Source organism: Balaenoptera ricei, chromosome 9 (genome assembly GCF_028023285.1).
Source record: "Balaenoptera ricei isolate mBalRic1 chromosome 9, mBalRic1.hap2, whole genome shotgun sequence".
Classification (NCBI taxonomy): domain Eukaryota; kingdom Metazoa; phylum Chordata; class Mammalia; order Artiodactyla; family Balaenopteridae; genus Balaenoptera; species Balaenoptera ricei.
Window position 1 is genome coordinate 7,280,777 of NC_082647.1, and position 23,498 is coordinate 7,304,274.

The 23,498-nt window shown below is 43.9% G+C and overlaps 1 protein-coding gene across 3 annotated transcripts; it reads right to left on the reverse strand.

Moving 5' to 3' along the window:
* Positions 1-737: 737 nt before the first annotated feature.
* ZNF212 (zinc finger protein 212) lies at positions 738-19,031 on the reverse strand. 3 transcript variants are annotated; one of them, XR_009504932.1, is made up of 6 exons: positions 18,902-19,031; positions 7,582-7,971; positions 7,323-7,449; positions 5,985-6,074; positions 2,894-5,182; positions 738-1,834 (listed from the first exon to the last, which is right to left on the reverse strand). XR_009504932.1 is itself a non-coding variant. In XM_059933130.1 (5 exons), the coding sequence occupies exons 1-5, from the start codon at positions 18,923-18,925 to the stop codon at positions 4,314-4,316; spliced, it is 1,500 nt and encodes a 499-aa protein (XP_059789113.1). In that variant the 5' UTR covers positions 18,926-19,031; the 3' UTR covers positions 738-4,313. The 3 variants fall into 3 exon arrangements, 2 of the variants coding, with proteins under 2 accessions (XP_059789113.1, XP_059789114.1); XM_059933130.1 differs by having other exon boundaries at positions 738-5,182; XM_059933131.1 differs by lacking the exon at positions 18,902-19,031 and adding an exon at positions 17,358-17,461 and having other exon boundaries at positions 738-5,182; positions 7,323-7,409.
* Positions 19,032-23,498: the final 4,467 nt, after the last annotated feature.

A 23,498-nucleotide genomic window follows, 5' to 3' on the forward strand; every position in this document is an offset into this window, starting at 1 on the left:
TCTTAGGTTAATAGTCCCAAATCGCAGCTAGATTCAGGTCACCCTTTTGCTCAAAACTCTCAGCTCCCCGTTACTAACTCAATACAATCCAAACTCCTTAGTCTGACCCCAACCTCTCTTTCCAACCACGTCCCCCACTACTCCCCTCCTCCCACCCCACCCTCCAGCCAAGTCGAATGAATTGGTGTTTATTGGTACATGCCCCATAAGGTCGTTTGGTCATGTCTCTCCTTTTTAGAATGTCCTTCATCTCATCCTTAAAGGTCCAGCTCAAATGTCATCTCTCATAAAGCCTTTCCCAATGTCCTGCAACTTGAAAGTAATTGTTCTGTTACAGAATTTTAGCTGCACTTTCTATCTTCTATTAAAGTCCCTTGACAGCCTGTGAGCCCAAGAACAAAATCTGACTTAACCTTTTATCCCTCCCTCTGTAGACTCTGCACATGGAGGCTACTCAGATATTCACAAAATCTAAGGCTATGCAAAGGTACAGTACAAGAAGAGAACAGATTTCCACCCCACTGTTCACAGCAGCATTATTTACAATTGTCAAGATATGGAAGCAACCTAAGCATCCATCAACAGATGAATGGATAAAGATGTGGTACATATATACAATGGACTACTACTCAGCCATAAAAAAGAATGGAATTTTGCCATTTGCAACAACATGGATGGATGTGGAGAGTATTATGCAAGTGAAATAAGTCAGACAGAGAAAGACAAATACTGTATGATATCACTTATATGTGGAATCTGAAAAATACAACAAACTAGTGAATATAACAAAAAAGAAATAGACCCACAGATATAGAGAACAAACTAGTGGTTACCAATGGGGACAGGGAAGGGGGCAGGGACAGCATAGGGGTAGGGGATTGAGAGGTACAAACTATTATGCATAAAATAAGCTACAAGGATATATTGTACAGCACAGGGAATATAGCCAGTATTTTATAACTATAAAGGGAGTATAACCTTTAAAAATTGTGAATCACCTGTAACTTACTTGTACATCAACTATACTTCAATTAAAAAAAATTTTTTTTAAAGGAAATGTATTTTGATAGACTGTAAACTCAACTAGGGCAAAGACTGTTGTTCTGTACACTGACATACCCCAAGTATTTAAAACAATACCTAAATAATAGGTGCTCAACATATATTTGTTGAATAAAAGAAATGAACAAGGGAAGCTTTCACAAAAGGGGGCCTACGAACTGAATAGTGAAAAATAAATAGTCCTCGGTTCACAGAGAAGGGCATTCCCCAGAGAGGGAAAGCCTGAGCTGAATTCGGTCGTGGGAAAGTACGGCTTATTGACTAAATGACGGGAATCCCACTGTGGCAGCACCATAGAGAATTTAGTGTGAAAAGTGAACCAACCCAGAGTAGGTTAGGTTGTCCAAGTCTTGAGCTCTACACTTAAAGCTTGCTGTTTATCAGTAGCCAGTGAGTGCGCGGCAAGGCTTTGAGGAAAGCCCACGTCCAATCTGTGTTCCAGGACAACAACCCTGGTAGCAAAAAGGACGTGATTAAGGGTAGGAGACCAGTTAGGTTACTGAGTGAAAACCAGGTGGGCGATGATGAGGCCCTTACCTGGCGGAATAGGAAGAAGATTAGACAGATCAGTCTCTGATGTTTGGCATTTCACTCTTCACTGTATGTTGATTTCATCTCACTTGATCATCCCTGTCCTTCAGGCAGTTGCACAGTCTGTTTCCTTCTCATCACCCAGCAGAGCAGACTTTCAATGAAGGACAGTTGAAGCAGGCAAGATTTTTTGTATCACTTGAAACAGTGTATTGTGCGTGCAGAGCATGACCTGGAGATCCTGTTAAAAATGCAGATTCTGATTCAGTGAGTCTCAGAGCCTGCCTTTCTACCAAGCTCCCAGGGGGTGCCAATGCTGCTGGTGCAGAGACCACACTTTGGGCAACAAGGACTTAGAATCCAACCCAGACACGAGGTACTTAATCGTGGTCAACCAGAAGCAACAGAGCCCGTGGTGCAGTGCGCGAGCACTGAGGCAAGACGGCCTGGTTCACAGCCACCTCTGCTTCTACGTCACCTCTGCTTCTACGTCACCTCTGCTTCTACGTCACCTTTCAGGTCTCTTCCCGCACCTCACATGTGAAACGGGGTAATGATCATACCCACCACATAGGGTCTTGTGAGGATTAAGTTCATTTTTATGTGAAGAACTTAAAACAGTGACTAGCACATGAGCACTCAGTAAACATTAGCCATTATGACACTAGTCTGATGGATTAAGACAATCATTTCCCTGCCTCAAGAAGAACCTAACTTTTCTGGAGAAACAGGACCCTATCTTGTACTTTTTCTCCCCATGATGCGAGGCAAAGGCTGGTCACGTTAAAGCACTCACTGGGAGGTAAGAATAGTCAAGGATGGGATAGGGGGTATCTCTAATGCAAAGACTCGCAGGCAGGAGACTGGAGAAGGGATTTAGGAGAGATGCTCCAGACGTTTTCCTCCGTACAGTGAAGCTGAGCTCCTCTCACGGCGCTGCCCTACGACAGCTTCCCTCCACGTTCCGTTTCTACACCGAGATAATCCCTCACCTTACAGCGACCAAGCTCATTTTTATCTATTTATTTGTTTCTTCTCAACCCCATATCCCACTCACTCCTCCCATGGGCAACTGTAATGCCTGTATGTAACTCTTCGCTTCTATGTGTTCTTACAAAGTGATATGTTTTGTGTACATGTTTTTAATTTACAGAAATGGTATTGTGTTATAGATCTCATTCAACTTCTTGCATTCGCCACTCAGCACCATGTTTAAGATGGACCCATACGGCCACATGTGTAGCTAAGCCAAGACCCCTAACTGCTCCCCAGGACTCCTGGTGCACCCACCGTGTCTCACCTGCCCTCTCTACCTCCCAACGTTCAGACTGCCTGCAGCCCTCGACTACCACAGGTGCTGGTGACTATTCCCATACACGCCTCTTCTCATCTCCCCAGGTTTAAGGAAGGATGCAGCTCAGGCTACGCCATCAGGCCTCTGGCACTGCTCCAGGTCAGGCACCGCCTCCATCTTGGCCCCAGGAGGGTATTCTTGACAAATGCAGAAAAACATCAAATAGGAGTTTTGTGGGGTTTTTTTTGTTTGTTTTTTGTTTTGCTAGTAGTAAGTTTTATTCTAGGCAACTGCAAACATCAAAGGGGACATTCACATAGGACCCAGGAGCCCACTCTCATCTCCCCAAACAACAGTGGGGCAGGCATTCAACACTCCTGAGAGATGGGCATCTGTGTGCTTTTTTTCCATCATCTCAGGAATAGTCAATCCCAGAACTACTGTGGAAAGCGTGTGATCTGAACAACCTCAAGAAACAACTGGTATAATAAAAACCAACTCAAGTAACCACTGGTATAAGCTGAACATCTTAAGTAAAAAGTAGTCTTCTACACTGGGAGGCTGCAGAACCGCAGCAAGGATGGGATGGAAGAGCAGAGAGAAACCCAAACTCAGAGAAGCAGGACCATATCTCAGCTCCTTTACAGGACCCTTCATTCCCAGCAGGGGCTCTGGGGTCTAACCCTACTACTCTCCTCCTCTCGGTCAGGTAGCCCTATTCCGAATGCCAAGCACCCGCTCAAGAGGGAGCCCAGCACTACGGCCCTGATCTCTGGCCTAACTGAATGTGGGTGGGCTAAAAGAGCCCCATAAATGATCCCCTCCCAGAGGGCAGGCCCAGTCCCCATCTTAGGAACAACTTCTACAACTCTGGAAATTTAAAAATTTTCAGACTTTTTTTTTTTAACCAACTAAAATCTAATTCCAAGAAAAAAGGTTCTTCAGAGCAGGGTAAGCAGTTCATTAAAATTATTTCTTCTACTTGTTATTAACAAGGAGATGACAAAAGAAGAGCAACGAGAGGGCTATGCTTCCACACGTCTGCTCGCTCCTTTGGCCCGACTCAACCCTCGGAAAGCCCTGAATGCCAGGACGGGCCCTGGAACAGGCCACCAGCCCTGCGGGCTCAGAGAGCCAACCCCAGCCCACGACTATCAGCTCGGATGGGAAAAGCAGAGACTTGACGGTGCCACAGAGATGGCAAGCTCGGCAGCAGGGTAAAGGCAGCAGGAGAGGCCTGGCCCCGACTCTTCCTCTTCCGCGGTTTTCAGGACAGCCTTTGGGCTCGGCCTGGCGCCTGGTCAAGGGAAAGCAAATCAAAGTGACTCCCCGCAGAAAGAAGTCAGTCCCTGACGCCACACTGTCTCTTCGGGGGGACAGTGCCAGCCCCCTCCGCCTCCCCCAGTCGGGCGAGGGGCTGGCACCCCTAAAGCAGGCCATTGGGCCTTCCGGGCTCCAGGGCTGGCCCGCCCCGCTCCCGCTGGTGGATCTTCTGGTGCTGCAGGAGGTGCTGCTTCTGGACAAAGCTCTTCTCACACTCCGGGCAGCTGTAGGGCCGCTCGCCCGTGTGGATGCGCTGGTGCCGCACCAGGTCGGACGGGTGGCTGAAGCTCTTGCCGCAGTAACCACAGATGAGGGCGCTCCGGCTTTTCCTCCAAGGGATGTGGCCGGGCAGGGCGACCAGGCTGTTGGGTGAGAAGCGCTCCTGGACGCGGTGGCCGGCCCCGGGCCCCTCCTGCAGGTGGCAGCGCTGGTGGGTCAGCAGGCTCACCCTGCAGCTGAAGCTCCTCGTGCACACATCGCACTGGTGCAGCTTCGCCTTCCGGGGCTGGGGCTTAAGCCGGGGCCGGGGCCGGGGCCGAAGGCTCTCCTCTGGCTCCGAGGCCGTGTAAGGCTCCCATCCTGAGTGGGTCCGCAGATGTGTGGCCAGCTGCTGCTTACAGCGGAAGATGGCCTCGCACTCGGAACATCCGTAGGGGCCAGCAGTGTCCCTTTTCAGCTTCAGGCCCTGCCCACACTGCTGACCCAGCTGCAGCTGCCTGTTAGACTTCTGCTTCGGGGGGCAGCCCAGAGTTTTGCCACCGCTAGGGTCTCTACTGCCCTCCATGGGCTCCTCTGGATTAGTGTCCCCGGGACCTGATTCCAAGAGGACAGAACGTCCCTGACCATCCCAGAGCTCAGGCTGCTCCGGGCTCAGGAAAGCGTGCTCTTCGGCAATGCCCGAGAACTCTCCAGGAAGATCCGCAGAGCCGTCCTGCGTGTACTGTATCTCCTGCTTGATCATAACCCCTTCCACTGCCAAGAGAAAGAAGAGCCACAAAAAAGATCACATTCTAGCACCTTCGGGTTTTTCAGAGCTGAACAAACATCTGTGAATTTCAGAAGGGCTCAAATCAAAGTACCCCAGGATCAAGGGAGTCAGGATAATCTGGAAGAGGATGAGACAGACTGGGCTGCAAGACCTGAAAGAGTAACCTACACTCAGGTAGAGACATACTGATCGGAGATCCGAACATGTCATTCTTACAGAACAGTGTTATAAATTCTCCAAGCTTGTCCACAAATTTGTATTCAACTCTGTGGAAAATGGTAAAATATACACAGGTAACACCTAAGCTAATTTAAGTGTTACAGAGTGTTAAAATAATAAATGTGAATAATTTTTAAAAACCAAACAACTAAACCTATAGCTTAAAAATTCATGTATCCAGCTCTGTTCTTCCTGCATATTCCCCCCAAATTACCTGGTTTACAACGGTTTCTCCTGCCCCTTACCCAGTGAGCTTCACTCCCGAAGATCTGACCAACCCTATTCTCAATCTCCAGCGGGTTTTGACTAAGGCCTGTTAGACACTCTACACTGTCTGCAGGGCATACAGAAGTATGACACGGCCGTGAACCTTAGGGGCTCCACACAGCAGTTAAGGAGGTAAGATACACGTATAACAGGTGAACTGATGATAGTCATAAAGGACTTTAGAACAAATAAGTGCCAGATGAGGTTACTAACAATCAGTGTTTGGCAGCTGAGCAGTGGGGCAGCTCACTGCAGGCTGCAGGGAGCGGGCATGGGGTGGAGTATTCTGCAGCCACTCACCTGGGTGGACACCACGAGAGTCTTCCTCCTCCAAGTCACCCAGCATCTCCGTACCCAACTCCGCTTCTCCTTCTGGCTGGCCAAGCACCTCTGGGTTGGAAACGGCACAGTGTGAGCCCAGGAGAGAGTACTGGTCATTTGCCGATGAACAAGGTGACCAATGTCAAGGAGCTGATATTAAAACTTCAAAAGATTCAAAGTCACTTTCCCTTAGCAGTTTGGGACAATAGAAAATTATGGCAAATTCGAGTGATCCATTCAGCTAACTGCTGCCTTCAACGCCCCTTCTCAGCCGCTTGAGGCGCAGGTAGTCAGGCTTCAGAGCCCACTGCTTTCCTTCCAACACCACCATTGCCACCCACAGACATGGGCTCCTCTCCGGGTATCTAACTTCATCTGGGCTACAGCACTGCAAGGTAAGGTCAGCACCGCTATCCCCCACTATGACAGACAAGGAAACAGCCACTAGCAGAACACATGACCCAGTCGAGGTCACACAGTCCCATCTCTGACCCATTTGCTACTTCCCTCCCTCTCACTTCGCTCCAGGCACGCTGGCCTTCTTGACAAGCCTCCATGGACCTAGGTTCTAAAAGATTTTGTCAACCAAACAAAATGCATTTATTATGTAATAGCCTATATTTTACATATAAAGATGTACATCTATCAATCAGCACTTCTCATCAACACAAAATGAACACTGGGACCACAAGGACCGTCTGTAATTCCAGGTAAATGCCAAGAAACAGTGTTTGGTGAGCCCATGCTGTCTGCCCATCCCAGGTAACAAAGGATTTCTTGTCAAGCAGTCCTAAGTATTAAAAGCAGCATGAGGAACCCTAGCCGTGTTATACTCTAAGGCACACGATGACATCTTATCTATTAGTAAATATTATCAAGAACTGACTGGGACTTCCCTGGTGGCGCAGTGGTTAAGACTCCAAGCTCCCAGTGCAGGGGGCCTGGGTTTGATCCCCCGTCAGGGAACTAGATCCCACATGCATGCTGCAACTAAGAGTTCACATGCCACAACTAAGGAGCCCGCCTGCCGCAACTAAGACCCGGTGCAACCAAATTAATTAACTAATTAATTAATTAAAAAAAAAAAAAGAACTGATTGCATGAACACAGAGAAGAAATACAAAATGCACAACACCAAGACCTTTCCAAAAGTCTTCATAAATTGAGGGCCTGGAGACTCCCATTTCTCAACCTGGCTGAGGCCAAGAGAGGATGCACAGCCCACTAGAACCATAGGTGCAGCCTGGCTCACAAGCTACTTGGCCAAGAATTGCAGGATGCCTGAGAGCGAGTTCTAGGGAGAAAACCGCTACTTACTTAGAGAGACCAGAGTCTCGTAGTTGCTTTTCATCACGTTCGTGTACAGCTCCTTCTGCCAGTCCTCCAGGTTCTCCCACTCCTGCTCTGAAAAACAGACTCCATCATTTTCAAGTGACCTGGACACCTGAAATCACAAACGTCACACAGTGAGTGTCCCCTATCAAAGCCACGAAGGAAAAGCCAGCCACTGAGAATCTTCACTAACAAAGGGCTGGGCCCACCCCATCTGGTCTGACTCTCAAGCCTCGAGGCTAACCTTGGGGGCCTCGCCCTTGCTGCCCGGGGGCAGCCGCAGGACCCAGAAGTTCCTGTTCCTCAGCAGGTTCTCCACGTTCTCCAGCCGCCTCTGCAGCAGCCCGTACTCCTGCAGCAGGGTCCCCAGCACGGCCCACTTGCCCTCCAGCTGGTTCCCCAGCTCCACGGCCGTCTTCTCGCAGTCGGCCAGCTTCTTCTCGGCCGTCCCCGTCCGGCCCTCCAGGCTCTGCAGCCGGGCGGCCTGGGACTCCATCTTCTTCTCCACAGCTTGAATAGCGGCCACCACTGTCCAGAGTGAGATATCTGTGGTCTGCAAATAGGAGCTTTTCTCTGGTGCTTGTGGGGGCAGCGTGGAGGAAGTCAAAGGGGTGCAGCGGTGCTTCCTCCTGTGCTGAAGAACCAGATACGGGGTCAGGCAGTCAGTGTCACTTCCAAACAATAGGTGAAAAAACACAATGGGTCCAGTGGGTCCAGGAGCGCTTACAGCACCTAGTTTCTACTTCTTTTCTTTTTTTTTTTTTAATTTAAAAAGCATGTGCGGGGCTTCCCTGGTGGCGCAGTGGTTAAGAATCCGCCTGCCAATGCAAGGGACTCGGGTTTGAGCCCTGGCCCAGGAAGATCCCACATGCCGCGGAGCAACTAAGTCCGTGTGCCACAACCAGAGCCTGCGCTCTAGAGCCTGCAAGCTACAACTACTGAGCCCGTGTGCCACAACTACTGAAGCCTGTGCGCCTAGAGCCCGTGCTCCACAAGAGAAGCCACAACAATAAGAAGCCCGCACACCGCAAAAAAGAGTAGCCCCGATCGCTGCAACTAGAGAAAGCCCGCGCACAGCAACAAAGACCCAACACAGCCATAAATAAATAAATAAATAAATAAATTTATTTAAAAAAAAGATTAAGAGGCATATACCACTTAGTAAACTAATAAAAGCATGAAAAACATAAAAAAAATAAATAAATAAAAATAAAAAGCAGGTGCTTTTACATTCTGATACTGCAAACTATACATCTATACTGTAACAAGAAAAAACTGAAAAGAAGAAAGAAAGAAAAATGTATGTAAAATACCACCATCCAGAAATAAGCTGTTGGAATTTTGGTGTATTTCCTATAAGTTTTTTTCATCTTTTAACTTATTTCTTTTTCAACAAAACTGCAATCATATTGTACATGTTTTGTTACCTGTGTTTCACCGTCAGCATATTCCGTAAGACTTTCCTGCATCAGTATTCATTTTTTAAGCCCATTTCTTTCTACTTGATATTTTGGACTATTTCTAATACTTTGCTATGATAAATGATGTAACTTACATCCACACTCAACTTCACATTCCTGCTTGACTTCGTAGTTGATCACGTCAGCCCTGCTAAAAACCTTTCAGTGGCTCCCCACAATCAAGACAAAATTCCTTAGCAGGACCTACAAGACTCACCTCATTCATCTTTGCACCCTAGCAACTAGTATAGTGAAAACACCTACTAAATCCTTCATAAACATTTACTTAAATGACTTGACTAAGTCCTCGGACATTGTCCTTAGACTTCACATTTTTATGGTCTGTCCCTGACAGTAGAAAAATCACTGTGGCTGAACCTCAAAATTACTAAAACCAATACTTGGGAAGTCTTCCTGAACTGCCCTCTTGCTCCCACTGCCCCACTGCATGTTCATTTCAGTCCTAAACCCCTGAAACTTCATATTCTCAAGTGTAACAGCATACACTTGATTCAAGGCTGCTTCTCTAACCATAATAAGGACACTGAGAACAAGGCACTGAAAGGAAATATCTTTGAAAGAACTGCTAGGGCCAGAGCTTATGGTCTGGAGAAAGAGGGGACAAGATGAAACCAACCGGCACAGAACTGAACACTTAAGTTTGGCCATGACCTACTCCAGTTAACCAACTCAGTTCATTATTGAGCATACGAGTCAAAAGCTTAAATATCCCCCTTAAAAAAGATTTAAAGAAAAGTTTAATGTAAAAGAAAAATACAAATGAAACAAAAAAAATTAGATTGCTGGGTAAATTCATTTCATCACATGTTCTGCTTTTAACTTTAAGGTCTCTAAGTCTCTAGTTTTTTGGAGTCTCCTCTTTCCTTTCTGTGGCCAGCACTGTGTTGCTTTCTAGCACTTTTTCCAAACAGGAAGGTGGGTTGGGATCTGAGCAGAGAAATATCATCCCTCCTCTTCCACATAGTCAAAAGGCTAAAAAAAGAGCAGGCAAGCCAAGGTTCCTCTTTTCTCTTGTTTTAAATTATCTATCACGACAGAAACAATTTGAATGTCCATCAACTGGTGAATGGATAAACAAACAAACTGTGTCCATTCATACGTTATGGGTTGAATTGTGCCTCCCCAAAAAGATATGTGGACGTCCTAACCCCTAGTACCTCACAATGTGATTTTACTTGGAGATAGTCTTTACCGAGTAATCAAGTTAAAATGAGGTCATGACGGTGGGCTCTAATCCAGTGTGACTGGTGTCCTAATAAAGAAGGAGAAATACAGACAAACACACAGAGAGCGAGGAGACAATGTGACGGCACGTACGGGGAGAAGACACCCACGTGCAAATGGGAGGCAGAGGTCGGAGTCACGCGGCCACAAGTCAAGGGAACACCTGGCACCACCAGAAGCTAGGGGAGACGCATGGAACTGACTCTCCCTCACGGTCCTCATAAGGAACCAACCCAGTGGACACCCTGATTTCAGACTTCTAGCCTCCGGAACTGTGAGACGATACATTTTTTGGTTAAGACACCTAGTTGGTGGGATTTTTTTTTACAGCAGCCCTAGGAAAGACATATCATATATCAGAATACTCCTCAGCAATAAAAAGGAACAAATTATTGAGACTTGTAACAACATGGGTAAATATCAAAATCACTAGGCTACGTGAAAGAAGCCAGACACAAAATGCTACATACTGTATTCCATTTACGTGACATTGAGGAAAAGGCAAAACTATAGACACAAAACAGAGATCAGTGGTTGCCAGATGCTGGGACTGGGGGAAATTAATTACTTAGGGGTAATTTCTGGGATGATGACAATATTCTATAACTTGGTAATATGATGGCTACACATTTTTCAAAACTCACTTAACTACAGTTATGCCGAAGGAGTGAATTTTACTGTATGTAAATTATATCTCAGTAAACAGCACTCAGAATGTTAAGGAAGGAGAAAATATTAGCTATCATAAAAGATACCATAAACAAAGTCTAAAAACAAACAGGGAGAGAATATTTGTAAACAGGATATGAAGTGCAAAGAAAAGATAAACAACCCAAAGATAAAACTGCAACTATAAATAATTTGTGAAAGTGGAAATGCAGGTGGTCAATAAGCCAATGAAAAGACAGCCACATTAGCAGTCATGAATGCAGATACAACCAAGTGAAACCACTTTTCACTCACGAGGTTGAGAAATATGAAAGAAAGGGACAGGAACATCATTCAGAGCTGACTATGACGTAGTAAAACTGGCACTTTCATAACACTCCTGGAAGGAATGAAAAATACTACAAACTTTGAGGAAAGAAAATATCCAGAAAGTCATTAAAAACCCTTTCACCTAGTAATACTACTATGGGAATCTTCAAAAATAAACGGCATTATTGTTTAGTGACAGACATACAAAGATGATTACTGGCAACATTCTCTGGAATAGCCAAAAACTGGAAATAATCTAGATGTCTAATTTTTTTTTTTGGCCACACCGCGTGGCTTGTGGTATCTTAGTTCCCCAACCAGGGATTAAACCCGGGCCATGGCAGTGAAAGCACCGAGTCCTAACCACTGGACCACGAGGGAACTCTCTCTAGATGTCTATTAATTAGAGGATGATTAAATAAATTATGGCACAACAAAAGATGATGTTATACGACTGTTATAAAGAATGAGTTAGAGCTATATGTATGGTTTGGAAGACTGTTCATCATACATTGATAGGCTGTCAACTTTTAGGGAAATATATTTATTATGACTTCATTTTCCTAAAGAAGAAAAAAGATACGTGTATATGTTTCCACACACAGAAAGGTTTGGGAAGATATTCACCAAACTATACTAACACGAGTCAGCCTCAGGATATGAGAGAGAGGAATTTTAATCTTTGATTATAAACTATTGCTTGTTTGACTTTTTCAATAAACACATATTCCTCCATAATTTTTTTCTTAAATTCCATATATAAGAATATTCCTGAAGGTAGTGAGAAATTTTTTAAAAGTATACTTACACTGACTGTATTTCTAGATTTTCTGGGACAGTCCTGCTTGCACATTGTATCATAGTGTCAGATCATGTATCATACATTGGGCCTGCAGCCATGGTCTGAAACCCATTAAGTACAAGACACAGCCCCTGTTGTTAAGACACCTACAATCTGCTTGAGTAAAACACTAAACAATTAAATAACGCTCTAAAGTGATACTTGCTTAAGCTGGACTAGATGATATTTAAGGTCACTTCTAACTCTGAGATACCATGACATTTTAATATTGAATAGTTAAAAAAAGAATATTTACATAATACATAAAATATATAAAGTAGTGACAACAAATCCCACGTAACCACCACTCAGTTTAAAAAATTAATTAATTAAAATTAAATATATATGTATATACACACATACACACACATATACACATGCACACAGCATACCTCGGAGATACTGTGGGTTCTTAAAGCAAGTATCACAATAAAGCAAGTCACATGAATTTTTTGGTTTTCTAGTACATAGAAAAAGTTATGTTTACACTATTCTGTAGTCTAATGCAATGGCATTACGTCTAAAAAAAGTATATACCTTAATTAAAAAATTAAATTTTTTCAGCTAAAAAATGCTGACCATCATCTGAGCCTTCTTTCTGTAATATTAACATCAAAGTTCACAGATCACCATAACAAATATAATAACAATGAAAAAGTTCAAAATATTTTGAGAATTACCAAAATGTGACACAGAGACACAAAGTGAGCAAATATGTTGGGAAAATGGTGGATGACAGACTTGCTCAACACAGCGTTGCCACAAACCTTCAGTTTTTAAGAAACACAGTATCTACCAAGTGCAATAAAGCAAAGCACAATACAATGAGGTATGCCTGTGTGTGTATGTGTGTGTTTTATAAATATCACCTTTACAGTCCTTTGTGCAACTCTCTGAAGTAACTACTATCCCAAATTTGGTTTTTACTATTAACTGCCCTTTTTCATGTTTGTTTGTTTTTTAACGTTTGTTTCCCAGAAAAATATATTCTTTTGGGGCTTCCCTGGTGGTGCAGTGGTTGAGAATCTGCCTGCCAATGCAGGAGACATGGGTTCGAGCCCTGGTCTGGGAAGATCCCACATGCCACAGAGCAACTGGGCCCGTGAGCCACAATTACTGAGCCTGCGCGTCTGGAGCCTGTGCTCCACAACAAGAGAGGCCGCGATAGTGAGAGGCCCACGCACCGCGATGAAGAGTGGCCCCCGCTTGCCGCAACTGGAGAAAGCCCTCGCAGAGAAACGAAGACCCAACACAGCCATAAATAAAATAAATAAATAAATTTTAAAAAAAAAGTTAAGGATGTACCTCACATATCTTAAAAAAAAAAAATATATATATATATATATATATATTCTTTTAATTTTGCATGTTTTAGGATTTTATATGAACAAGTCGCTCTTCTACAACTCCTGTTGTTGCAGGTGGCTTTAATTAATTCATTTTCATTGCTGTATAATATTCCATCATGTGACTATACCAGAGTTTATTTTTCTATTCCACTATTGATGTTTCCCCATCTCTGTCATTACAAGCAGTGCTATGATAAATAGAATTGTGTCTGGCTTCTAGTGGACATGGGCAAGTTTCCCAAGGGTATAGTCCTAGGAGGGGAATTGTTGGCTCATAGGGTATGTACACATCCTGAACTTAAGCAGATACTGTCAAATGTTTTCCAAAGCAGTCATACCAACTTCATTCCTGTCAGAAGTCTATAAGTATTCTGGCTGTTCCACAGCTTCATCAACATTTGTTACTGTCAAACTAAAATTTGTGTCCCTCTAGTAGATCTGAAATGATACCTCATCATGGTTTTAACCTGCATTTTCCTTGATTTTTAACAAGGGATAAGCATCTTTTTTATGTTTATTGGCCATTCAAACTTCCCCTTCAGTGCTGAAATCTTTAATCCCTTTATCTTTTGGGTTATCTGACTTCTCATAGGATCTATGAGGTTGTCTCATACAATTTCTCTGTAAATTCTGTATACTAATCTTTATCAGTCATATGTGTTACAAATAACTTCCCTTATTTGTGCCTCATTTTAAAATTCTCTTTATTATCACTTGATTAAAAGTCCTTAGTTTTAATGTAGTTGAGTTTTACCAGTATTAATTCTTTTGTGGTTTGAACTTTTGTGTCAGGTGTAAAAAAAAATCTATATCCCACAATACTGTCTTCTAAACACTTGATAGTTTTGACTTTCACATTTAAGTATTTATCTCAACTAGAATTGAGACAGTATTTGTGTACAGTGCAAGCCTCGATTTTCATATGGAAAGTCAATAGATCTAATACTATATAATGAAAAATCCATCATTTACCCACTGATTTTTAATGCTATCTCTGTCATAAATCAAGTTTTCATACATACAGTCAGTCTGTTTCTGGCATCTCTGTTCTGTTCTATGGGTCAATTTTTCTACTGCTTTACCAAAATTACCATCTTAATGACCACAGCTTTTTGATAATTATTGATACAAGTCCCACCTCCTTATTTTACAGGAGTATCTTGACTAATTTTGGCCTGTGGATAGTTTACAAGCTCGAAAGTTTTCATAAAAATATCTTTAGAGGTTTTGTTTGGCACTGCATCAAATCCATAGATAAATTTGAGAAGTGACATCTTTAGGATAAAATGTTTCAATTCACACACACAGTATATACTCCTTTTGTAAGGTATTTTTAAATACCTTTTTGTATTTAAATATATTCCATAGGTATCTGTTCCAATCATCAATTGCTATATCATAAATAATTCCAAAATTTGTGGCTTAAGACAACAACATGTATTTTGTTCACGAATCTGCAATTAAAGGAGGGTTTGTCAGGGACAGTTTGTGTCTGCCCCACTCCATGTCAAGCAGAGCAAATCATAGGCATGTAGGTGCTGGAATCACCTGAAGAATCCCAAGCCACATGGAGAGGGATGTTGTTGGTGGTGATGGTGATGTTCTGTTCAACAACCCTACCTAAGGTCCCAGTCTACAGTCAGCATCAGCCACCAGAACACACTTTCATTTCTAATGGGGTATTTTTGCCTTCTCTCTTTTTTCATTAATCTCTCTGAACATTGAAATTATATATTGATATGTGGATTAAAAAAATTAGTATTATCCTCTATATCTGTGCTGTCCAATATAACAGCCACTAGAAACATGTGGATGCTTAAATTTAATTAAAATTAAATTAAAAATTCAGTTCCTCAGCTACTGAGCCACATTGCAAGTGCTCAAATAGCCACATGTACTTTGTAGCTACTATACTGAACAGGACAGAGAGAATATTTCCATCATCTCAGAAAGTACTATTGAATGCACTACACCCTTACTAGTTTTTTTTCTGCTTGATAAAATACTAAGGTTGTGTTAAAATTTCTACTGTGATAATGAATTTTCGTTGTAGTTCTATCAATTTTTGTTTTATATATTTTGAGACAATATAATTAGGTGCACATAAGATTAGAACCGTCCTATCAGCCTGGTAAATTGAGTCTTTTACCATTATAAAAGTAGTAGTAGCCCTCTATCTCTAGCAATATTAATACATTTAAGCCATTTTTCTTTTGATTAGTATTAGCCTGGTACATGTTTTCATATCCTGTTATATTCAACCAGTTCTATAGCTTTATCTTTCAGTTGTATCTCTTATAAGCCATTTGCTGAACTTTAACCAATCCTATCAATCTTTGCCTTTTAACTAGAACATTTAGTCCATTTACATTTATTGTAATTGTTTATTTTTTTTATTTTTTTTTTTTTACCTTTTTTGTGCTATTTATCCCATCTTCTTTCTTGCCTTCTTTTAGATGATTTTTTCTTATTCTAATATCCCCTCTTTTAAATTGTAAGTTATACAGCCAATTTCTAGTCTTTTAGCAACCATCCTAGAAATTACTTACAAAGACCTTTAAATATCTGAATTCTGATCATCTCTTCCTAACGTTTACATCAATGCTGCCATGTATTTTAATTCTGCCTTTGTTTTTAACCCACAAGAGATTATTACTGTTTTATTCAGCCAATAGTTGTTTAGATTTACCCATTTTAATGGATCATCATACTTTCTTACACTTACACTTTCCACTTAAGATAATTTTCCTTGTACCTGAAGTATATCCTTTAGAACTCCCTTTAATGAGAGTATATTGGTAACAAATTGTCAGTTTTTTTAAATTTTATTTAATTTATTTATTTAGTTAGTTAGTTATGGCTGTGTTGGATCTCGTTTCTGTGCGAGGGCTTCCTCTAGTTGTGGCAAGCGGGGGCCACTCTTCATCGCAGTGCGCAGGCCTCTCACTATCGCGGCCTCTCTTGTTGCGGAGCACAGGCTCCAGACGCGCAGGCTCAGTAATTGTGGCTCACGGGCCCATTTGCTCCGCTGCATGTGGGATCTTCCCGGACCAGGGCTCGAACCCGTGTCCCCTGCATTGGCAGGCAGATTCTCAGCCACTGCGCCACCAGGGAAGCCCCAAATTGTCAGTTTTAATTTGTCTGAAAATATTTTATTTTACCGTTTTTTTTTTGAAAGATACTTTTGCACAGCTTTAAAATATGGGATTACATAGTTATTTTCTTTTAGCCCTTTAATGAAACCATTCTACTGTTGGCTGGCTTCCACTGTTGCTGAGAAGCTGAACCTCATCAGCCTTACAATGGTTCATTTGAAGTTAATCTTTTTTGTTTGGCTGCTTTTAAGAATTCTCTCTGCCTTGTATTCTGTACTTTCACTATTATGTGTCTAGGTAGAGATTTCTTTATGTTTATCCTGACTGGGATCTACGGGACTTCTAAGTATTAGTATTTGCATCAGTCCTACAATATCCTCAGCCATTAGCTATTCATCAAATATGTCCTCCAGCGCAGATTGTGTGTGTGCATGTGTGTGTGTGTTTCCTACTGGAATTCCAATATGTTTTTCTTCTGGAATTGCAATATCTGAAATCTCTGAAGGTCTAATTTTGTTGCCCATTAATTTTACTGGCTTTTTCTCATAGTTTTTCATCACTTTTTGGATAACTTTTTATTGTGAATTCATTTTTCTTGGAATTTTATCTGAGAATTATCTGAAGTCTGAGTTAAGTGTAGACTCCTCTGGAGAAGATCTGTGTTTATTTCTTATAGACGGCTGGAGGCTCTACTTTAAACTAAATTCTTGGCTTAAGGTTTCCCAGACACCAAGGTCATGTGAATTCAGGCAATAAACCCACTTGAGAGTCAACATGAATTCTCAAGGGGCACCTTGCACCCATCTCCCAGCACCAAGGTTTGACATGATTTTCTCTGCAATCACTCCTTGGGGGTAAGAGCTTACTTCCAGTTCACGCTGAATGTTGCCCTTTGAAGTCTCAGTTTTATGAGACTGGAGTAGGAGGCGTCTTAGACTCCCCACCGTAGGCTCTGAGTTTTGTCTTCTATTTTCCAGGCCCCTTGAGGTCATAAACACTACAGATGAATGTTCAGCAAATGCCCTCAAAGTTGGCTTCAGAACTCTGCTTACCTCTTAAGCGCTCCATCTTTCACTTAGTCTTTGGGCTCCACGTATTCTTTACTAGCTACATTTCAAATATATTTGGTTTTCCCCCTCAGCATTTTTAGTTGTTTTCATCAGGGCACCCACTTGGCCACACTGTCAAATAAGAGGTACAGAATCTTCATCTGAAGATGAGAAAAGAAATATGCTCGAGGACAATTTAAATACGTTCTGCAATGACAGATCCATAAATTACTTAAAGCATAGTTGGGGATTCTGGAGGATCTTTAAGACTTCTTTTTAACAAGGTCTGTTGAAGACATGTAGGTAACCGCACTGACCAGTCAAGAAGTACTCTGGAAATTAGTAACTTGTCCTCCTGCCTGACTTTAGTACTACAATTTGATCTTGGGGAAAAGGCAAGTCTTTGACTGGATCACCTTAACTTAAAGGAATCAAACGAGGTAAATATCGTGATATCATGAACATTTGTGTCTTGTTTCCATAATTTGTTGAAAGCAAACACTGTGTTAAGTCTTCCAATCCTTCCCGTCTTAGTTCTTACCCACTTCCTACAAGAACCAAATACAACGCACCCAGCTCATGGTCAAGTTTTCACTACAGGATCTCCTTAGCCCTCTACTCCCACAAAGGTCTCACATGATTTTGAAAGTGTTTCTAGATCGAGAAATGCTGCACTAAAAACCAATTAAACTCCATCTACCCTTCCTATAACAAATCATCTTGTATCATCAAAATAACCACCACTTTGTAATGAGTGTCAGAGCTACCAGAAACCGTAGAGATCATCTAGTATCTAGTCCAACACTCTCAACTTACAGCTAAGGAAAAGGAGGCTTCAAGTGAACAAAGTTGCCTAAAATCACTAAAGTGGATAGCTGAGAGCTGAGTTACGGCTGACACCTAGTTTCCCGACACCGTGCCCAAGCTCCGCGTCTTGCCATTCCCTGAATGGGGACATTTGGGGAAGGGGAAGAGGGAAAGAGATCGACAGCTTCACAGACAAAAGACTACAACTACACCGTGAGGTAACACCTGTCCCAAGGAGAGGAAGCCCAGCCTGACTTCAACCTGCGGCTGCAACCCAGGGCAGAGTCTGTAGCAGGAGAGCACAGCAGATGGAACGAGGAAAACCCATCAGCCCGAGAACGAGCTGGTCGCAGAGAGGCAGAGTCCTGGGGTCCCCGAAGCACCGGGCAATTTCACTGGCAGTGACGGGGACCCAGGATTTCCAATCCGCGCCCCCTCGCCAGCCTGGAAACGGGCTCTCTTAGGTCGCGACGAAAACGTGTAGGAACGGTAGCAAATCCAAGAACATGAAGCAAACCTCCGAGAAGTTTCTCGGCGAAGGCGCGTGGCACTGGGGCTGTGGCCCGACGCGGAGGAAACCGACAGGGGGAGGGCAGAGCTCTGGGGTTGCGCGGGGAGGTCGGCGTTGACCCACGCCAGCTGCGGACCACGGCCGCCCAGCCCCGCACCTCGAAGCCCCGCCCCGGCCGGGCTCCGCCGTCCCGATCGCGCCCTCGGGTCCGCGCCAGGAGGACTCTTACCCGAGCAGGCGCCGACTCCGCCATGGCTGCCAGTCGCCCCCCCAACACCCGGGCCCCGCCTGATACGCCTCGGGGTGCGTGTGGGTCCGCTGGGCGCCCCGGACCCCTCCTCGAAGCTGCCCCCAGCGCCGTGTTGATACAAGGTGCATTATGGGAGTTCGGCCCTCCCGGGCCAATACCGGCGCCAGCCGCTCGTCCTCACCGGGCGGCATTCCCTTTGCGCCCCCATGCGGCAGGAGGGTGAACAGCACCTCGGCGCTCCGAGCCCGAGAGGGACAAAAGGACTCGGTGTTTCCCAGTCAAGTGCCTGTTCGGAATTTAAGGCAAACCCATGGACCTTTTTGTGTCTTCTACGTGCCCAGCACTCTGGTAGGTGCTTTGAGGGATTCAAAAAAGTATAAAACTCAGACTTTGCTCTGAGGGAAGAACGTGTAATCTGGTTGGGGAAAAGAGATACGGTCCCAAATGGCAAGCAGTTTTATTCCAAAAGTACAACTGTTATTTCGCTTTTTAGAAACTAGAAATACACTTCTCATATCAGCAGTGGGTTAGGTGCCCAGGCCAACCCCCTGAAGTCTATCAAGGATAGTAATCATGCCTTGGAAAATCCAAGATAGCCCTGATTTCATACCCAGCCCACACGCTACACGTTAAACCATGCATTCTGCGTTTTGGATTGAAAAGCATGGTTGTCTTACCATTTGAGTACGCAACACACAACACTAATGCAACCGTAATTATGTAATTTGTGCCACATTGTCTCTATAGAGACAGGCGATGAATTTCCACTTCGAATGATAGGCATGAAGCAATTCCCCTGAGAGCTAAACTCTTAAGATCAACAGGAAAGTATGTTCACCTGACTGGCTCCTTCTTAGTGTGCAGGGCTCAGTTCAGACTTGACCTCCTCCGAGAGACATTCCCTGTCCACCCTGTCTACAGCCCAACACCCTCCTTCATCCCAACACTCAATCCTGTTACCCTACTCGAAATTTTTCATAGCATTTATCACTATCTGAAATAACCTCATTTTTTTCATTAGTTTGCATAGTAATTATGGTTCACTAAAATATCTCCACTGTTATCCTCCATTTCTTGCACATAGAAATGCTCATGAATATCTTTGGGTGATTGAATGGTGAATCAGAAAGTAAGGATAGGAAAAGTCAGCTCCAAGAGAAGGCATGATGTCCAGGGCAACCAGACTGACAGGGGATTGGTTGAATCATTAATACACCTAAAGAAAAAATGGGACGGGCTGAGAAAATTAGTCAGCCTTGGAGATATGTCTCAGGCCAAATTAGTCAGCCTTGGAGATATGTCTCAGGCCAACAAAAACTTACTGTCAGATACAGAAAAAACAAAGTATCATGATTGTGGAGGCAGACATATCAGGACAAAGGATACTGAGGTCATTAAACGGTTCAGTTATAGAGCTCACGCTCTCTATTCTGTTTCTATGTCCACCAGGCAAACTTCTGATGATGCAGGTTTCCGTGTAGCTTCTGGGAGACAACATGCAGGTCAGACTGATGCAAATGTCCAGACCACCCCTGGAAATTATTAAACTGATGCTCTGGCTTATCCTTGAGGCTCTGAGAGTCAGCATGATTTAGCATCCCTGCCTGGAACTCTGGAAAAATATTTAGATCAAATTCCCAGTGTGCAAGGGAGGTAGCACCAGGTGCTGGTTTGCAGTCTCACGGGCTTGCAGAGATGGTGCAGTGATTTAGAAAGTGGGCTGAGGAGTGAGAGCATCTGGGTCCTTAGCCCAGCGCTGCCACTTACTAGATGTGGACCTTGGGCAAGTCATGAACTTATCAGCACCTCCATGACCTCATTATTAGTGAGGGATAATAGTAGCACGTATCTCACAGAGTTATTGTGCAGATTACATGAGTTAGTTCAAATCAAGTGCTTAGAACAGTGCCTGTCACGGGTTAGGAGCTCAAGAAGCACTCCCGATTCCTATTACTCATTGCAAGATAACAGATGTAAGTAAGGTGCTTGTGCAGCTGAATGCCTAACACGTAGCAAGCACTCAGTAACAAGCAATTTCTCATTTTGGTTTGTTTTTGCTTTGGCAAGGTCCAAGCCTTGAACTGCAATGAATTCACCAAGATAAATGTCACCTTGTTGCATCTCTTAGATGCCACCCATTTGTCCTTTCCCAATGACACTCAGATCTTGACACATGCCTTTAAATAAACTTAAATGCAGTTCACAATTATTCCCATTGGTGGCAGTGGTATTAGAGGAATGAACGAAATATACTCTTAGTACTTGTATCCTGTCATCTCCACATCTGTACACTATGAACGTAACATGCAGAGCTGAGAGCAAGCTTAGACATCATCTTACCCAAACCCTCATTTTCAGTGACAGAAAAAAAGTATTCTTTGAATTACAAATAATATAAAGTTTAATAACGCTTTAAAATATTTATCTTGTCCCTTTAATTTTCTATCATATGATTTATAGCATACATATTAACACATTTATGTACATATATGTATGCCCAAACATTTTTTTTAGCTCAAGAAAGTTTATAGACCACGGCTTTGAGACCCTTTCTAGTCTGTTCCCCTTACTATCCTGCAAGTCTCTAGATGGCAGGGACCATGTCTTTTGTGCTCCACTCCCATCGATAACCCCCTGGGGAGCACGCTCCACTCAGCTTCTGGGTCAGTGAGAACCCCAGAATGAACACTCCTTGGCTCAAGCTGACCCCCGACCCCCACTGTATATATGTATGTAGTAGGTACCTGTTAACCTTGTCAGCCTAGCACTTCTCCCTTCCTCTGGGCATATATATACCTCCTTCCCTTTGGGGATGGCTCCTTCTGGGCTCTAGCCGTGTAATTCAAATGGATGCCCCCATCTTGTTCCGTGACAATTCCAGCCTGGTCACAGTGACTGAAAAGCAGGCATCTGACTCAAGCCAGCCCAATCATAGCAACCCAGCCTCCTGGCCACAGTAGTTGAGCCAGTGGTGGGCATAGGACTTAAGCTCTTCCCTTGGATTCTTCTACTGGAGCTGAGGGAACAGGTTAATTTTCTCTCTGGTGAAGCTGTAGCTGTAGATGTGAGTCAGGAATAGTCTTGTTCCCCATTTTTTTTTTGGAGTAAGTTAATTTGAAAGAATGAGCCCAACACACAGAAAGAAGAAGAGATGACACATTTTTGTCTCTGCCCAGGATTGGTTATTCAAATGTTCCTTTGAGTCCGTGAATGATGCCAGGTTCCTTCCAGAAACTTCCCCTTTCCTCGTGGTTGGCCAGTCAGCCTCAGGTAGGGGAACTGGGTGTCTGGGTGACAAGGAGATTTTTTACTGCACAGCCTTTTACCCATTTTGAATGTATCAGACTTGTGCAGATGGGACTTCCCTGGCGGTCCAGTGGTTAAGACTCGGCGCTTCCACTGCAGGGGGCGCGGGTTTGATCCCTGGGCTGCGAACTAGGATCCCGCATGCTGCACAGCGTGGCCAAAAAAACCCAAACAAACAAAAAACAGGATTTAAAAACAAAAACAAAAACTAGTGCAGAGTTCCTTTTAGGGAGAGGAAAGTGTTTTGTTTAGCAAAAGAGTTTTGTTGGCCATTTTAATTGTGGAAAAATAGGCTCCCGGGCAGGGCTTGGAAGGCAGAAGGTGAACAAAGATAAAACTAAATTGCTCTCCAGAGTAAATTGGGATTTGGGGGTTTCCCTGGGGAGTGAGGGACCGGAGAAGGGGAAGGGGAGCTTCTCTTCAGAGGCTGGCAAGGTCCTGCGCTAGGCTGAGATGAGACCCTCTCTATGAACTTCAAAATATAAAAGTCTACTATGCATAAGTGTCTTACCTGTGGAAGGCAAAGAAAAGGCACAGAGCTCCACCGTCTGGGTTAACGCAGACCTGAGAGGCAAGACCCGCAGTGTGAAGGCAGATATACGTGAATTGGGGAGTCCAGAAAGCACGCAGTAACTAAGGAATATAAACCTCTCCTCATGCCCAGATCCTTGAGATGGGGGGCAGGGCCGCTGGTTTTGACACTATATGCTGGGGACTCAAGCCCCTTTACCATTAAAGGATATCGATCCCATTGGGACGAAGGTGTGGGGACACCCGGGTAAACAACGCTGGCTTACACTTCTAAGACTGGATATAGGCTCTCTCCTGACTCTTTAAAAAACAAACAAACAAACACTTTTTAAAAAGTAAATTTATTTATTTTGGCTGTGTTCAGTCTTCGTTGCTGCGCGTGGGCTTTCTCTAGTTGCGGCTAGCGGGGGCTACTCTTCGTTGCGGTGCGTGGGCTTCTCACTGCAGTGGTTTCTCTTGTTGCGGAGCACGGGCTCTAGGTGTGCGGGCTTCAGTAGTTGGAGCACGCAGGCTCAGTAGTTGTGGCACACGGGCTTAGTTGCTCCGCGGCATGTGGGATCTTCCCAGACCAGGGCTCGAACCCGTGTCCCTTGCATTGGCAAACGGATTCTTAACCACTGCGCCACCAGGGGAAGTCCCTCCCTGTACTCTTAAGTGGGAGTCTTCTTTTATAATAGGAGATAGTAAGCCTATAGCGATTATAATGCTGAGGAATGATATGAGTTTAAAATATGTCTAA

Excerpts from the sequence above, each read along its gene's own strand:
- ZNF212 (XM_059933130.1), bottom strand. The coding sequence starts at position 18,925 with ATGGCGGAGTCGGCGCCTGCTCGG. Across the intron at positions 6,075-7,322 it reads CGAGACTCTGGTCTCTCTAA|AGGTGCTTGGCCAGCCAGAA; the intron begins GTAAGTAGCGGT and ends TTTCCAACCCAG. Across the intron at positions 5,183-5,984 it reads CTCTCGTGGTGTCCACCCAG|TGGAAGGGGTTATGATCAAG; the intron begins GTGAGTGGCTGC and ends TTCTCTTGGCAG.